This window comes from Hermetia illucens, chromosome 1 (assembly GCF_905115235.1).
Source record: "Hermetia illucens chromosome 1, iHerIll2.2.curated.20191125, whole genome shotgun sequence".
Classification (NCBI taxonomy): domain Eukaryota; kingdom Metazoa; phylum Arthropoda; class Insecta; order Diptera; family Stratiomyidae; genus Hermetia; species Hermetia illucens.
In genome coordinates, this window is record NC_051849.1 from 217340843 (window position 1) to 217359289 (window position 18447).

The window sequence follows — 18447 nt, forward strand, 5'->3', positions numbered from 1 at the left end:
CATCCGATCTTGGTCGCACCCCAATCAAAAAATGTCCAATGCAGTGGACGTAATCAGGCGAATGCACCTCGCCAAGGGTATCAAGAGGAAGTGTGCACGGATTAAGGTTAAACGCTCTATTTGGGGAGGCCAGTCATATGCCACTGGCCAAACAACAACAGTAACATGTTTTTTTGCCCCTCGGGCACGGGGAGTACTGAGCTGAAAAGCCGCGGCAGGTTTAGCCGCCTTGGAGTCTAATGCTGCATACGTCGATACCGCACCTCAACCAAACGACAAATCGGTTCCGTGGGTTCCGCGGATTCCGCGGGTTCCGCTAAGCAAAGATTTGCATACGATAATGTTTCAAGGAAGCAACGCTAAATACGAGTCTGATATCTCTGAATCTATGCAACAAATGAAACATGGTCATAGTTTGATTTAGCTTCAGCTGCAAAGATCATGTTTGCCATTGCACTTTTATGTAAGCAACACGGAAATGGCAAGCTGGTAAAGTGCATTCAGATATCGCGTGGAAGCCAAGTAATCGATTCCCTGATACGCGCTTTATGCAATGGGAAGTTAATGGATTCGAGTTATCAACCAGGCAAATATTATGTAGTTCGGTGATGTTCATTTGCTAGAGGGTCTTGTTATGAAACGGTGAATCGTTCTGGAATCCTTTACGGTAGTAAGTAAGCAAGGTCAGTGTTACGGTACAGAGGAAGACCTAGCAAGGAAACTATAGCTCTACTGAAATATTGCAAGAACAGGACTTGGACTTGTTAGGTACGCTGGAGTCTGAGACGGCGCATTCATTGTCTTGGTAGAGCAATATTTCGTTTCCTTCAAATGGGCCTGTTTTCCAGCAATTTCAGTCTGCACCACCCCAAACAATGATGTAGACAATGTTCCTGTAATACTTTTTGTATTTTGAATGCACTCCATTAAGACAACTCTGTGACTACCCCAAAGAACAGTCGCCATCGATTTGCCTAGTGAGTTGGGGCTTAAGTAGACACTCTGCCTTCCGTAAGGGATCACTAAATATTGGATACAAACCGAGTAGAAATTCGCGGTTACTGCATAGACTGATGCGGAATATCGTTTTCTGGGAGCCAACCTATCTGACTCTGGGTTTAATATATGGCTCTTAGGAAGACAACCCTGTCGTCAATAGGAGCGTTAAAGCGTGGTGATAGACTCTGGCCTGGCCACGCCAGAGTGTAGGATTTTTACCCACTAAAAACCACCCCCGGATCCCCCATTACCTCTAGGTATTACATCATGGAGCGGAATTAGCTTACTTTAGCTAGATCTCCTTCGTCTACCCGCGGGTTCGTAACCGCGCCTTTCCTCACTTCTTCTGCTTTTCGCAGTTTATCCTGGATTGCTGCCATCATAGAATTGATCGCATCCTAATCCTTCTGGCTATCATTCTCTGAATAAAATTTTCTGGTGATAGCACTTCACCTAGAGTTTCCTCTAGGTTCCCCTTTTCTTCCACAAATCTAGGATATTGGAAGAATACTTGCGATGTGTCCTCTGGGACCCCGTCGTAATTTAAACAATTAGGTGAGGTATCCAATTTAAACTTGTACAGGTATTGACGGAATCCTCCATGGCCGGTGAGAAACTGGGTGAGGCTATAATTGATCTCCCCATGATTTCTCTCTAGCCACTCCCTGATGAAGGGGAATCAACCTCTAAGTCCAACGACCCTCTTCTGACTGGTCCCATTGCTGTTACCATCTGCTTATGGATCTCTACCTTTCGGATTTTTTCACCTGCGATAAGGGAAAAGGGAAAAGGACCTGGTGATGCTCATCATCTCCGTTGCCAGAATGTCAATCGGCATCATTCCCAAAATGACGAACATCTGAGACGGTCTTGAATGCAAAACATACCCTTTACGTTGTTCTACTGTAGACCGCACTCAGTGTATGTTCATTGCCTAAAATACGTAGCGCTTTTCCCCAAACTGGGACTGCACACAGCAAGATATAACTCACCACCATTGTTATGAGCAAGGTGCAAGGATACCGCGGTCCTTATACGTTCGGCATCATCCTTGCCTTAACCACACTCGTCGTGGATGCCTTTTCGCAAGTATGCTCTCAGTGCTGCTTAAAATTGAGTTTTCCGTCAAGTATTTAATGACAGCATGGAAGTGATGATACGATTCCCAATAGTAATACAGGCGTAATTTCTCTTGCTACGCTTAGTGAAAAGGACCGCTTCCGTCTTTTCCTCCGCAAGTGTCAGTCCAGCGCTCTCTAACTACGCCTTAACAACACTAATTGCTTCGCTTGAATGCAACTCAGCATCTTCGAGATGCTTTACAACCCCAACCAATGCTATGTCGTCAGCATAAGGTTCCAATTGGCCGCATTCCTCACATCCAGGGTCACCACCACACAATATTTGCTGATACAACCCCTTCCATGATTTGCTTTTTCAGCCAAGCCAGTAGCCATTTTGATGGCATCAGTGGTTGATTAAGCTTTACGGAACCCGTACTGTCTTCGCTCTCGAGAACTGAGAGTAATCTATCATAAATTACCCGCTCCAACTGGAGGTTTGCAAACCTTAGGCAGCAGTACCAGCTTCTGCCGCTTCCATGGTGTAGGAAAGATACCTTCGAATATGCACATTTCGAACAGCTCCGCGACGATATTCGCTCTACATTTGACGGCAAGTTTGAGACCCTTATTCGGTATGCCAACCAGTCCCAGAGCTTTGCTGTCGCCTATTCGACTACAGATCTCCAGCAGCTCGTACCTGCTGACTGGTGAAATCCGCGTATATGACGCCCCCTGAAAATTCAGGGAGCGCTGGCAGGTGTCAGTACTCCCCCCCCCCCCCACTCTTCTTGCTGGGGAAATAACCCCTGGATTATTTTCAACACGTGATCTGCGGAGATGATCGGCCTCTGAATCGTCCTGTCACGATTCTAGAGGCGCTACCCCACGGATTTATGTCCGCTTCCGAACAAAGGTCCTTAAAAGATTTTCGAGCTTGAGGTATTTGCTCCTTTTGCCCTTGATCGATCCTACCTATTGCCCCGGAGCCGTTCGTTAGACTCTGTGGCAAATCGATCGAAGGCTGGCATGTTCACTATTCCACCAATAATTGGGTGTCCTAGTAGGGAATGAACATTTTCCAGGCATCGACGCATCACATGCTTTAGAGGCGCTTTGTGTGACATGGAGAGCTCTATCCGTGGAGGTGCCGGCATTGCTAGGCAGGTCTAACTACACCTCCATAAATGTTTGCTAATCCATCGCTTTTGCACACTATCCTGGTATTCTTTTGGATTTCGGCTTCCGGAGTGCGGGTCTCCTGTCCTGTGGCTCCGTCTTTATTTCAAAGGTGATTGCCTGGTGGTCGCTTTACGTAAAGTCTTCGCTCACTTATAATAATAATAATAATCGTTGGCGCAACAATCCATATTGGATCAGGGCCTTGAAGTGTGTTAGAGCACTTCATTCAAGACCGTAACGGTACACCACAGTACACTGTGGGAGGCAATGTGGTCAGCATTGCGCTCGCCCGAGATTATTACCCTGATTTGACTCAGGTACTCATTCACAGCTGAGTCGACTGGTGTCCGACATCCAATCACGATAACAAATTCCTGTGCCCCCCGCGCTCACTTGCTTGGACATATCACGTGCCACCGCGGGACTGACAAAAGTCACATCTACAAATGAACCAGACGCCCCTTTTCGATAAGTGTTTACAACACCTTCGTTGGCCAGAACTACATCCAACGCGAATGCTCCTGATAAGCACCGCTCCTTTGCGTTAGTTTCATTGCTGCCCCTCTCGGACCTTGTCCCCTTGCGTCGTGAACAAGATCGTCTAACAGATCTTCAAGCTCAAGCAGTGTGAGGCTCGGGGGCGCGTAGCAGCTGTATACGAATATACCTTTAAAATAATAAAACTTGTTTTTCCTATTCGATGGTGTTGATTTTTATTTTGCAAACACCGATATTTCGGGAACCACTTGTTCCCTTCATCAGTGCTAATTATGACGAGACGTAGGTATTCGTTGCCCAGCATCCGGACTCACGTAGTCTGACGGCACCGCAAGCTTCAACGTATTTAATGTGGAGGTCTAAGGGGAGGAGATGCAGGAGTACATTGAGAGCATTTGCTGGGCAGGACTGCGGTTCCCCAGTAGCACCTGCGGTTCTTTGAATCCTATTAAATTTCGTCCTATTGTATTTTTTGCTCGAAGCCTGCCACCATACAATAAAGCAGTAGGTTAGGATCGGACGCACTACAGCGGGGTACATCCAGAGAACTATCCTCGGGCGGAGACTCCATTTCTTTGCAAAGGTTCTCTTGCAGGCATAGAAGGCTATACAGGCCTTCTTAACCCTCAGTTCTATGTTCAATCTTCAATTTAGCTTTGGATCCTGGATCTGGGGGATCTGGGTGTAACCCAGATACTTTATATTAGGGAAAGGAACCAATCTTCGTTCATTCAGCCGTGGTAGGTGGAATTCAGGTATCGCTGTCTTGGTGGTGAATGGCATCAGTTCCATTTTGGTTGGGTTTATGCCGAGTCCACATCTTGGGGCCCACAGACACACCTTTCGCAACACTCTTTCCATGATGTCGCTCATAATGGGTGGAAACATCCGCGACACTAATATCACAAAGTCATCGGCATACGCCACCACCAATTTCGTCTATTACTATTAACCAGACCACCGGAGAGATGGCACTACCCTGGGGCGTGCCTCTATTCACAGCTCTGATCAAGTGGTTGCCTCTCCCCAGATCCAAGTGGATTATCCTGGTACTTTACATGGATATACTCCAATACAATACTGGTCCCCCAATTCAATACTGGTCAAGGCTAGTTGGTACGTATCCTAAAGAGATGCAGCTAAATCTCAACAAATCACGGCTGCTTCTGTAGCATGACTGGCATTATGCCATCTGGGCCCGGAGGTTTATATGCGGAGAAGCTGTTTATAGCTCAGCCGATCTTATCCTCGGTAATTACCGGTTTGATAGTCTCGCACTGCTGGGGTGAACGCAAACCCTCCAAGCAAGGTTCTGACTCACAGTCGTCCTCGTTGGCGGGAAAGTGCGTTTGAACCAGCAGCTCCAAGGTTTCACTAGAAGATTCTGCCCAGAGACCTTCCAACTTTTTAAGAAAGAATGGTCTCTCATCTTCCTTTGACAGAATCTTACTGACCCCTTCGGATTCGCTGATGCTTTCGATGTTCTGACAATAGTCCAACCAAGACCGCCTCTTGCCGGTCCTGATGACCGACTTATACTTCTTTAGGCAGTCCTTGTATGGCATAAATGTTGACATGCTTGTAGCAGATGTTGAATATTTCTCTGGTCAGCTTCCTGAGGCTAGAAAGATCTTCATTCCATCACGGTGGCAGTGTTTTTTGCTGTACTTAGTGGGGCACGAGACTTTAAAGGCGGTATCGAATGACTTTTCCAGAGCCCCGACCTTTGACTCCAGTTCGTCTGTCGTGCCAATCCTACCAATTTGCGCACCGGAGAATTTGCTCTTAATTACTTGACCAAACTTCCTTCAGTCAATCCTCCTGGGGTCTCTCAAGGATTTGGAGACCTCTGCGGCCAAATCTAGACTGAAAAGTATCCAACTGTGATCCGAGAAGGCTCTCTGATCAAACACTATCAAGTCATCCACCCTAAGAATCCCGTTGTCGGTTATTAGGGTGATATCAAGGACCTCCTCCCAACCGTCACAGTTCTCCGAGATGAAGAAATGTAAGGTTGATGTACTGCCCTGTTACACATCGATAGGTTTGATGTTATAATAAAATCCGCCTATTAACAGGTTGGACTTCTTTGTTACTATTGTGTTCGTCAGATTTTGTAGTTCTTCTGGCTGAGCTGATCGATCGTGAGCCGTGTAAACCGAGGGCATATACTCGTTCTCTGCCCCCGCCTGCTCCAGCTTGACCACGACTAACTCACTGGAACTCAGAAACACAGAAAAGCCTGCAGACTCTTCCTCGCGAGAATACATGCTCTAGGTTTATCCTCATCAGCGTCTCCTGTGCTGTGGAATAAACTAAAATATTTGCTTTAGAGCCCTTTGATGGTTCGCCCGCCTCCGACCCAAGGCTACTGTATCAGTGCGATGTCGATGTCTTCCTCTAATAGGAAACAGATTAACCGAGGCGCACTTCGAGTTCTGCAGATTTATCTGCGCTACCCTTAGCATGATCTGCTTGCGTGGGAACCATCGGACCGTCGATTGTCATCTCCTCTAACAGCTTATTGGCGGTGTCGATTAGATCTAGGTCGTCATCCGGCTTTGCAGAGCGGAATGCGTTTACCTTTGCGTTCCTGACTTCAAACACCACTTTATAGTCGACAGTTTTCAGTGCATCGAGGCACTCTTCGTTTATACGGAGTAGTAAAGCTTGGCTGTTTTTCTGAAGTTACTCCTTCTTGATAACAATCCAGTCGTCCATGGGAATTCCGGGGTTTTGAAGGCGCAGAAATTGGACGAGCTTATCTTTATCCATGCGGATTTTCGGCAACCAGATGCGAGCGACCGGTCTCCTGGGAATCTTGTCGTAAGGGATGACCTTGAGCTTTACGCCCTCTCCCAAGCGTCGCTGATCTTAAGGATGCACGAACCGAGAAAGTCCCAAGAGAATTGGTTCTCGCAAGCTATAACATGGAACCCACGGACCACTTGAGAGGAAATAAAGCAGGGGATGGATCCCGTGTGTTTGCCTTTGATGTCCAAGAGATGCTCAATGACCATCTCCGACAACCTGACCTCAACACTGGTCCACACCTCCGGCGCTAGTTCGCCGCTAGCAGAATTACCATCCGCCTGCGCCATACGTAAGCGGCTCCTGGCCACGGCGCTGAAGGGTTTCGCAGTTCGCATTTCGGCCCGTCGGTTGACTGTTGCTGCGCAATTTTCTTCAGATATTGCTTAGCATCTGAGCTCTTGCCCACTCTGCTCCACTTCTCATCTTGCATGATCTCGTCTTGAGATCGATTGCGTTTCAGGACGATGGTGTTCGCCTTCTGCTCGTCTGACAGGCGTTTGCAATTGTATTCCTCAACAATCGCCTGGTATTTAGCGAGGTCTTTTTCATCCCGCTCGTCGACAGTACTGCCCTCCTTATGCTTAACAATCTTGCTTAGAATATACATTGCCTTCTGGGACTGGCAATTGAGCAAGACACCGGTTTCCGGCGACCGACGTTCTTGTCGGTTTTCACTTTCGTGGGAACCCTATGTCTGGTATTCTGGTACTATGTCTGGTACTCACTACACCCAGTTTGACGGCGGTGGATTCCAGGCTGGAATCTACTAGTCCCTTCGCCGCCTCGCTCCGGGAGGTCCCTGCGATTGGCTTCAGCACAGCAATGCTACAACTGGCACCGAGTGCACTGCTGTCGACGGGTACTGTCTTCTGGTTGAAGTCCAGCAGCTCGTCCCCCGATGATGCACCTGGCGTCTTATTCTATCGTCGTTTTTTGTTGTTTTTTTTTTAAATTGAGTTCATGTCTTTGTCCCACGAGTAGTCCGGGAAGAATGCCCACCCCGGCTGACCCGGTCACCAAGGTAAGAGACTTATTTAAAACTGAGGATGCCCAAGGTATTCAGAGTTCGCATACTAAAGACCATTGGCCACGCAGTCCTCGGCGTATCCTGTTTCACCTTGGCTTGGGGTCCTATTAGCACCTTCTCCAATGCAGGGAGGACAATCCCCGGGCTGTTGCTTCGGTCCATCCACCCGCCAGATCTACTTGCCATGACAAGCAAACAAGCAGATTGGATTGGATGAGCCTACTCCCTGTTCGGCCCTACACACTGTTGGCTCGTCCGAAGATGGTTTCCCGCGGCCACCGCTTGAAGGTCGTGTGGGGACTTCCTGAATTATGCAATTTTGAACTGAATCATAATCAGGTCAGACCGCCGACTACATCTAACTGCTCAAAAGCCTCTAATAGATTGCGCCCCCTCACCGAGAGTCATCTTTGGACTTCGTTCTCTTGGGCCGAGAAGAAGACTGACTTGGTGGATCGTAGTAGCTACCTATTTTCGCGGTTACCTGGTTGGTTACCTGATTCTTAGTACACTGTGCCTCTTGTCGATCGCATGCCCATATCGGGGGCCTACCTGTCAAACTGTACCCAATATGTCACAATGTCGGTTTCTATAAAGTGAAACATTGCAATTAAGTAGTCGATTTTCAACTCAATTTTAAATTTTAGTTGAAGAAGTTGAAAGGAAGACTATTTTATTTATTTATTTATTTCCTGAAACCAGCAAAAAAGATGAACACCACCGCCTTCCTGAATGGCCACACTTTTCCATATTTTATACAACTTCCAGATTAAGACAAGTTTCAGGTGTTCAAGTAAATTTTCAGGTGTACAAAATACCGAAGAGTATGCAGAAGTAGCTAAAGAGGCTGAGGTTCTTCATATGTATGGATCCATTAAGCGGCAGCCAACTGGTTAGTGGTGTTCGGTTAGGTTTAGGTTGATGGTGGATCAGTAGTTTAACCGATCTATAGGTCGGTCGAATGGATCAAACGTTTTCAGCTTCTATTTTTGCAGATACTTTTCTGCCGATTTATAGGTTTCTGCTGCTCTTAAAGTTCCTATGGTGGATGCTGTTTGGAGGAAACTCGTGCTCTTCTGTGGGAACTTCCAGTGCTGATAGCGTGATGTCGTAGATAGATAGTGGAGGCTGCGACTAGAAAACTCGGACGAAAGACTGCAGAGCGCTGAGAGATCAGAGATCCTCCACTGTACCATGCTATATAGCATGGGTAGCGCTAGTTCCCTAGATGTTAAGGCCGATCGATGTTAATGTTTTGATTTTGTTATTGCGATTCTGGTTGTCTCTTGACTATCTTTTTGTTGTTGTTGTTCTCGCTGTTTTCTTATTATTAACACAAAAAAGTATCAAGTGGTGTTTCTTGCGCGCTGGAACACTGTAGACTTTTCTGAAGTAATAAGAACCACTGATTAGTCTGTTTCATTTGAATTTTTGTCGTTTTGTATGTTTTCTTGGCGTATGAAGCGATATATATTCAAGTTTTGTGGTGATTATATGTACGTTCAATTGCAGATACTTTGATCGCCTCAATAAGTGCGGTTTAGATAGTTTTTGTGGAGAGTTAGTCGATCGTGCTCGCATCCAATAGACCAGAACAGCTCCGTTGATCTTGTTAGCGATCCATTGTCGAGGTGACCTAAAAAAACAATGGAAAATTATTCAAATTATGACTGACTTCTTCGACTTAGGAGAAATATCTTTATCTTTTCTAATTAAATTGGAGACGGAACAAAAAAAAAAAAAATTTAGTTCATCATCGATCTGAGATGAAGATGTTGCAAAGTGATATTGTTTTCTGATTGTTTTGTTGTTGTCTCCGGGGACTAGCCTTACTGCTGCTGGTTTGAGTTGCTGAGGACTGATGCTATGATATCTTCTTTTTCGGTAGTGTAACTGTGTAGGTATCTTGTGTATATGAAATATTGTGATTGTAGTATAATTAACAGAAGAGATCAAGATCATTAATCTCATATGTATAGCTTGAGATCGTGTGTTTGAATTCATTAGGTTTCGTGATGACCGTCATCTACTTATTATACGAAACCACAGTGAGTTCGATAAGAAAACTGATCAGCGAAGTATCTTGTTGCGCCTGAATGGTAGATCTTGATCGTAAGCTCTCAGAAATGTTACGTTGGTATAGGTTTTGGTTGTGTTTGACGCTCGAAAGACAGGATTGTCTGGTTTGTCCTGGGCATCCATTTCGGTTTTAGGACATCCTTAAAAACTTTTTTCGAGTTTGGAAGGTTTCCACGCCTAATCTAGGTATCTTTAGGACAAAAATTTGAAGTTACTTGAATGGTGTCAACACACGGCTAGTCCTTATTTTTCATATTTTTCTAGTTTCCAAGTTCAGTTTCTAAGTTGTAGGTTGGAACCTAAATGTCAATTCTGACAGGAATATTTGCGTAAGGTCCAGGTCCTAATTCATACCCTCAATGAAAGATACATAATCTTTGGTATTCTGCACGTACACATTATCAATCGATGGATAAGAAACAGCCTCCAAACTTGTAAAGGGAAAGATATGAACCACCGCAGTACCACCACCCTCACATATCTCATTCTACCCTTCCCTGCGCCGTCTCTCTCTCATGCTAAAATCTTATTTCTTATATAACAAACTGTATCTGGTTTCGGTATTCCGTATCAAGAGAAGAAACAAGTGTTCTCCGAAGCCAAAGTGTGGCAATGTAAAACACCGCGCCATAGCGCCAGTGGTTTAAAAGTCGCGCGTCTTGAGTGAGATCAAAAGCTGATCTTAATATCGGGCCACGATTTTCTCAAGTCGAGTTTTCCACCCAATCATATCTATCTGTCCATCGAAATCATCTAAAATCCATGGTAAAGGTGGACTTTTTCACGTTAACAACCGTTCAAGAAAATTTTATGCAAATTTACTTCCGGCACTGATCAAATTCGCGAGTGATCTTGGCTGGAGTGCGTCTCGAGTAGGCTGTGGTAGTGTCTTCAAGTGATAGTCCGTGGTAGAATCGAGTGTTCTTGGTGATACTGATGTTGTGATGCTGGAACGGATCTAAAGAGTATCTCACTGACGTGGAAATGTGATAAGTTCGCGACGGAGGAGAGTTAGTGACAAACACTGTGACTGCACTTTCTTTTTCGTCAATGGTTCCAACGAGTGTTTTCTGCAGGCTTGGGAGCGTCGCACAGTGCGCACAGATATGCGAAAACCATGCTAGCTCCGAGCCGCCAGTGACGCATCCGTGGTTATGGTGAAAACGAAGATCGTTACAATTCTCGAGAGTAAATGACCTCGATCCTTAAGTGTTGACCTTTTTTCCGATCATCGAAACCGTGCGTATTTGTCTTGTCCCTGATGTTTGAGGAATGCATTCCGTACGCCAAGTGTTAATTGCCTTCCTAGTGATCGTGTTGTTGTGCAAATGTATGTAAATGAAAAATTTTTCAAATTCTTCAGAAATATTTACATAGAGGCGTGTAAGTGGGAAAATCATATCAAAATCATTGATATTCCATGAATAATAATGAAACTACTAACACCGAATAAAGCGACAACCACGACAGCGCCTTCTCGCCATTGCAACTACGACTCCGCAGAATATCTTCATTTTGTTCATTTAAAGTTGTCCCGACGTGGACGGCGACAACAACAGTTTGACTCCAGTAATACACTATTGATACTTTTTTCTCCAATTATTAATATAATTTCGTATTCGAGAAAACCAGTTTTCTATTTTTAATATCGGAGAGGCGAGAAAAATTAGTACATATGAAAAAGATACTCGCATACTTATATGCAAATCTATAGCTCTCCACGGAGTATCTGGAGGTGCAATCGCGTTCTCATTGAATACTTACAATCGCAATTAAAATTCTTGAATACAATATCACCTGGCCTGTTACATAAACCCCCGTGTATATACCCTCACGTGTAAAATTTCGCGAAATACCTGAAAAAAAATATCCATCTGACCATCGCGCGGAATGAAGAGGTGTTTTTGCAAAAGGAAAAATCCAAGTGTCCGCAATTTCAATAACGGAATTGATATTCGTGCATCGGGAAAGTAGCAACGGATGATTGTGCATTCTTTCCTCAAAATTTGCACCTGTACGACTTCGGATGAACAACTTTAAGACGTGCTGTCCAAACTAAGAAAAAGAAAAGTTAAAAAAGAAAAACACATTAAACAGGAGAAGAAGTGCAGCGTCAACATTTCCGCTTGCTTTTAATTGCATCTGGTCGATGCAGTGCATCTTACATTTTTGGCAGTCGCACAGAAGGTAGGAGGACATTATTTACCTTTACAATTTCAGCATAACACAATTTAAATTTGACAAGGTAATATCTTAAGTTTAGAAGTCTGTTTAAGCGATTTCCCACAATCAATCGATCTTGTAAGTTAACATCAACAGCGTCAGCAATCATCGGTAGTGATTGCTGCAAGGTCAGCGTACGTTGCTGACTGATCCCATATCATAATAAACAACAGCAACCTTGCCCATGTGCCAACATACAACATGCACATGTGCTAATGTGCAAAATGCAAGCGATTCCGTGTTCCGGCTTGCTACTGGGCGATGTCGTCACCAGCACCATAACATATGGAAAATATTCTGACGACCTCGGCCAACGGTTGACTGTTGTGTGTGCAGTTTTTGTTTGATTGGACTTTTTCCAACAAACTTAAGTTCCGGGTTGCTACTAATGGACTTTCCATATAAAAAACTGCAGCAACGCGGAAACGTTTTAGAAGTCAGCTGTGTTGGAGTGGAGCCGTGGTTGGAGTCATACGTTGAGAAGTCAGGTGTGTTGGAGTGGAGCCGTGGTTGGAGTCATACGTGTGGAAGTCTAGTCGTGGGGAGGTCAAACGCGTTGGAGTCGGGTCGGAAGTTCTGTTTGGAGATTTTTTCGGTTATTTAAGTTTAAGGTAGAAAGTTAGTGATAAAGTAAATAAAATATTCAAGAAACCCGAAAAGAGTGTTTGTGTCTTTGTTTCGCTGGAACTTCAGAAACAATTTGGTAAGACCCTAATTTAGTTCTCTCCACAGCCTCACTTGACAGCGAGGGATAAAAGAAGCAGGACTCCATCGCGCCCAAGGGATAAGCGCGCCAAGTTGGATACTTGGCTGGACTTGGGTGCGAACCACACTCTAATAGGAGACTTCTCGAACAATTGGTCCGTCGAGCCGGATTAGGATCCTTCAAGTAAGTATTTGTAAATTAAAATTTATAAAACAGTGAATTTTTATAAAGTTTCTTGTGCAAATTGTTGTTAATAAGTGCGTAGTTTACAAACGTGTTAGTGTTCCGCCGCGACAATACTGAACGGTTCATATAGTACATCGGTAAAGTTATCGGTGCTTTGTTTGTGCTGGAACAACATAGGAACGTTCAGACCAAAGGAAAGATCCTTGTAGTGTTGCGTCTCCTACGTTTTCAGTGCACTATTTTGTTGTTACGTGGGCGCGTTCAGACCAAAGGATAGATCCTTACAGTGTTGCGCTTCCCACGTATTCAGTGCCCCGTTCAGAGTATTGCCATTGCGGAGTGGAAATCACTAATTATTGTTGTTGCGGCGCCTAAATTTTAGGGCGCAAAATTATTGTTGTTGCGGCGCCTAAATTAAGGGCGCAAAATTATTGTTGTTGCGGCGCCTAAATTTTAGGGCGCAAAATTATTGTTGTTGCGGCGCCTAAATTAAGGGCGCAAAATTATTGTTGTTGCGGCGCCTAAATTAAGGGCGCAAAATTATTGTTGTTGCGGCGCCTAAATTTTAGGGCGCAAAATTATTGTTGTTGCGGCGCCTAAATTAAGGGCGCAAAATTATTGTTGTTGCGGCGCTCAAATTAAGAGCGCAAAATTATTGTTGCTGCGGCGCTCAAATTAGGAGCGCAAAATTATTGTTGTTGCGGCGCCTAAATTAAGGGCGCAAAATTATTATCGTTGAGGCGCTCAAATTTAGAGCGCAAAATTATTATTGTTGCGGCGCCTAAATCTTAGGGCGCAAAATTATTGTCGTTGCGGCGCCCAGATTAAAGGCGCAAAGTTACTATCGCCGCGGAGCTTGGTATTATCGCGATATTTAAATTTAGCCAGAATGGAGATTCAGGCAATTATTGATGCCCAGCAAGAAAGGGTCGCAAAACTTGAAAGTGTGCGGGAGTCCCTAGTCAAACTCCGGCAAGAAAAAAGGACGCGAGAGCGTTTTGCTGCGGCTTGGGAAGAAGTGCAACAGCTTTATTGGGATTTCCTCGCCGGCCACAGCCAACTTCTTCGCCAAAACGCTTCTAAGGACATAGTCTATTTCCGAGAAAATAAACTATCCGTTATGATCGGTATTTACAATGCTACTAAGGAGCTGATTGGGCGTGTTCATCGCGATCTCATTCCCGAAGGCTCTCCCGTCGATATAGAAATCACAGGTGGAAGGGTAACATCAAGTCCACGCCCCGGACCTTCAGTCGAGCTTAATGAAGCTCAAGGGGAGTCGGAGGACGCGACAAAACAACCGGAAAACTTGTTCTCTAGAGAATGGTTTCCCAGGGTTCGCGATGACTTGAACATACCTTTTGGTGACATACCGTTGCCGTCAAGAGGCTTCGGGCTAAGAAGCTCCGAGACCGAAGGCATTCCTTATTGGAATCGCGGTCATAGACCTCGTCCTTGTCCACCAGTCCCTGATATTCCTTCGTTTGATGGGGATCTTCGTCACTTTGAGTCTTTCCGTAGTATTTTTCAATCAGTCTATGAAGGATCTGATATTGGGCGAGCTGAAAGGCTAATGATGCTGCAGAGCAAATTAAAAGGTGATGCGAGGAGAGTCGTAGAGCACTTAGGAGTGCATGGGGAAAACTACGCTAAGGCCTGGGAACTTCTGGAACGACGCTACAGTAATCCTCGGGCGCTGGTTGAAAAGGAGATCCAGGCCCTCATAGATCTTCCCCAGATAGTATTACAAGACCCCAGTACCATTGGAAGGGCACTTGATACAATGCGCTCAGTGGTTCAAAACCTGAGGAAGGCTGGGTTCAATTGTGATCAAGGTGTACCTTTCATACCTTTTATCCTTACCCGTAAAATGGATGTCTCCACCCGACGGGAATTTGACTCATTGCTAAAACAGCCAAAACTTCCCGTAACAATTGATGATATTGATCTATTCCTGGAAAATAGATACATAGTTATGTCTCCCAATTGGGAGGGGTTGGGCGGACTCGCGAAGGTTCAAGCAGAAGAACATTCCGTTGCTAAGAAGGCAGAGACCTTAGGTGGTCGAAAAAAACCGCATAGGGAAATTTCCCTTGCCGCAAAAGCACAAGGGGGAAAAATAAAGCGGTTTCCATGCTACATTTGTATGGAAGATCATCTGGTATTAAAATGTCCACGGTTAATAAACAGCAAGGACAAAGGGGATCTTCTCCGGCATTATGGTATCTGTGTCTTCTGTGCCTCCCATAAGTACAAAAATGGTACGGAATGTCAAAGGCGTAAGTTTTTGAAATGTGAGCTTTGTCATGGGCAGCATGAAACAGTATTGCATCCCGGCAAAGATCGATCGAGCGGGTCATACATGCAAGGGAGTATTTCTCATCACGCAGAAAACTCTACAAAACTTGCCCATTCCGAAACTATATTGCCCACAGCTGTAATAAAGATAAAGGCAAAGGATGGAAGTGTAATTTCAGTTCGGTGCTTGGTCGACCAGGGTAGCCAGAGCAGTTATATCACTGAGGAGTTAGTTCAAAGGCTGCGACTAACTAAGAAGAGAACCAATGTGGAAGTATCCGGAGTGGGAGGAGTATCCGCAGGAAGAGTGTCTTCAATTGTCGGGTTGACTCTTAGTTTAGAGGATGGCTCAAACGTGGAAACGAAGGCGCTGGTAGTCAAGCGAGTTACCAAAGGGGGTCTTCCTCGTCCACCTAGGGGAATAAATTCATTGTTCCCAGGCAAGAGGCTGGCAGATCCAGTTACAGATCACGCTTCGCATGTTCCGGTTCTTCTAGGTTCCAATGTCCTTCCTCAATTATTTTTGGAAGGAGTGGAAGTTGTGGAAGGATTTTTAGCTCAAAATACTCGATTTGGGTGGGTAGTATCTGGTTCTGCAGCATTGCCTGCTTCTAAAGTTACGGCCTCATATGTTTCCTTGGAGGAACTTGAGCAAAACCTAAGGTCTTTTTGGGACATGCCCATTGACAAAAATGATAGGGTTGAATTGGATGAAGAGCGATGTGAACATTTATTCCAATCACAGCACTATCGAACTGAAGACGGTCGGTATGTTGTACCAACCCCGTGGCGTCAGGAGGATATTCAGTTGGGAAACTCATTTAACAAGGCAGTTCAGTATTTTCTCGGCCAGGAGAAACGGTGGTTAAAGAACGCCGAACTCAAAACGAAATCGGACGAGTTCATGTCAGAATATCGGGACTTGGGTCATATGGAAGAGGTCCCTACTGAACTCCGAGGTGATACTAGTGGAGACGTTTATTACATACCATACCTGAGTGTGATTCGCAAGGATGCTACCACATCGAAGCTCAGGAATGTTTTTAACGCCTCCAGTCCAACGTCGAATGGCGTTAGTCTTAATCAAGCAATTCTTCCTGGGCCAAAGTTACAAACCCACATCTTTGATATTGTTACCCGTAGTCGGAAATTTGAGTTTGTCTTCTCCAGTGATATTACTAAAATGTATCGCCAGATTTTGCTGAAACCAGAGGACCAGTTAAGACTGAGAATCTTATGGAGATCTAACCCGAAGGAACCTATTCAGGAGTATTTTCTGAAAACAGTGACCTATGGGATTGATTGCGCTCCTTGGCAGGCGATTAGGACACTTCATCAGGTAGCCGAGGACAACGCACCCGATGAGGAGACAAAATGGGTAGTAAAAAACGCCTTCTACATGGATGACTTGTTGTATGGGGCAACAAGCATTGGTGCTGCCAAGGAAATTATTAAAAAAATTTCGGTAACATTGGAGAAGGGGAAGATGTCTCTAACGAAGTGGACCAGTAACCATAGCGAAGTTTTGGAAAACATAGATAGATCGCGACAAATTGATTCCTTTGTAGAATTGCAAAAGGCCGAGAGTGACTTAAAGATCCTGGGGTTACACTACAATCCTCAAAAGGATTGCTTTCAGTATAGTATCAAGATAAGAAAAATTACTATGTTCACTAAAAGAAACATCCTGAGTGTGAGTGCATCTCTGTTTGATCCCATTGGCTGGCTATTGCCCGTTATTATGAAGCTACGAATCGAAATTCAGAAGTTGTGGCAAGAAGGTTATGGCTGGGATGAAGAGATTTCAGGAGTTGCCCAAGAACAAATAGAAAAAGTGTTTGCTTCATTAGGAGATTTGAATCAGGTCCAAATCCCTAGATGGATTGGGTACGGTAATGAGAGCCACGTAACTGAGTTAGTTGGTTTCAGTGATGCTTCGGGGGATGGATACGCTGCCGTTATTTATAGCAGAGTCAAGACACATCGGGGTTACGTCGTCCGTCTTATTGCATCAAGAGGGCGAGTTACCCCTCTGAAGGCCCGGGTTGGTCAAGCCGAAGGGCTTTGTACCATTCCCAAGCTCGAACTGGAAAGCGTGGTATTATTAGTCGAATTATTAAGGGATGTCAAAAAAAGCTTAGGGGCAATTCCACTAAAGTGCTTAGCCTACACTGATTCTGAGGTAGCCCTCGCTTGGATCCGAAGTCAGAAGGAAATTGAAAATAAGGCTGTAAAGCGTAGGGTCGCATCAATTAGAAAGGTTCTCGCTCCTTCCGAAATTCATTATGTACAGTCAAAGTTAAACCCGGCTGATTGTGCATCAAGAGGAATGCTCCCCCGGAAATTTGTAAACCATAAGCTATGGTTTGAGGGTCCTCCTTTTTTGCAAGGGGATCTACCTGTCACTCCCTTTGTGATAAAAAATTCAATAATAAGTTGCGTCTCTTTAGATTATGGGGAATCGAAGGGCTTTATCAATTTTAGCACCCGGTTCTCGTCGTTGACTAAACTGATCAACACCGTTGCGTGGAGCTTGAGGTGGAGAGACAGGAAGTCGGGCTTCCTTTAGGCCAGGGAGTTGGCGAGAGTCAGGGGAACAAACCAGGGGTGAAGGAATCACCACTTCAATTGTATAACAAAATTGACCAAGAGGGTGCACTGTATATATGTATTGGATTTGTAAATATAGTAGTTGAAGTGAGTATCTAGTTTTTGTAAATATATTCCATGTTACGAATTAAGGTTCATGAATTAGCTTTCACGGCAATGTAAATAAAACCCATGCCGCGTCCTAAGATTCATGATCCTTACTGTGTTTAATTTAATGCATGCATGATTTTAGTATTGTTATTGGGTGATTAACAAAAAATACAGTAGTAATAGTTTACTAAACTAACATTGTCAAGTATGAAAGTCTCTTTTCAATACAAACGTATAACTTCTTTCTATATGTAGATGTTTACATCAAGAAAAATTACGAAAAAAAAAAAAATGTAAAGTAACTTCCATTTTAAAAAAAAAAATATTTGTAAGGAAGTTACTAGTAAGTTCAATTAAATTAACATTTTGTAAAGTTACTTCCATCTAAATCTTGTAAGGAAGTTACTAATCAAGTTAAATAGAAACTGTTGTTACGCTGTAAAGTAGCTTCCATTAAAAAAAAAAAAAAAAAAACTGTAAGGAAGCTATTAATGAACAAAAAATTTTTAAAGCAATCATTACCGTAACTAATAAGCATCATGTAAAGATTTTTTTGTAAACTAGATAAAACTATATTCCGTAAGAAATAACTTTGTAACATTAGAAAATAAGTGCAAAATGTACACATCTTGTAATTCGTAATGTAATTCGTAAGAAGAAAATCTTTTGTAATA

At 44.2% G+C, this 18447-nt stretch overlaps 2 protein-coding genes across 2 annotated transcripts in view; one reads left to right on the forward strand and one right to left on the reverse strand.

Moving 5' to 3' along the window:
• Positions 1–8279: 8279 nt before the first annotated feature.
• Positions 8280–11859, reverse strand: LOC119647330. Its single transcript, XM_038048275.1, has 3 exons — positions 11826–11859; positions 11105–11237; positions 8280–9217 (listed from the first exon to the last, which is right to left on the reverse strand). Exons 1-3 carry the CDS (start codon positions 11857–11859, stop codon positions 9001–9003), a joined length of 384 nt encoding a protein of 127 aa, XP_037904203.1. The 3' UTR covers positions 8280–9000.
• Positions 10107–18447, forward strand: part of LOC119647212 (protein decapentaplegic) — a 178706-nt gene continuing 170365 nt past the window's right edge. The window contains exon 1 of the mRNA XM_038048039.1: positions 10107–11847. The gene's annotated coding sequence lies outside the window, so the exon portion shown is untranslated. The remainder of the gene's footprint in view (positions 11848–18447) is intronic.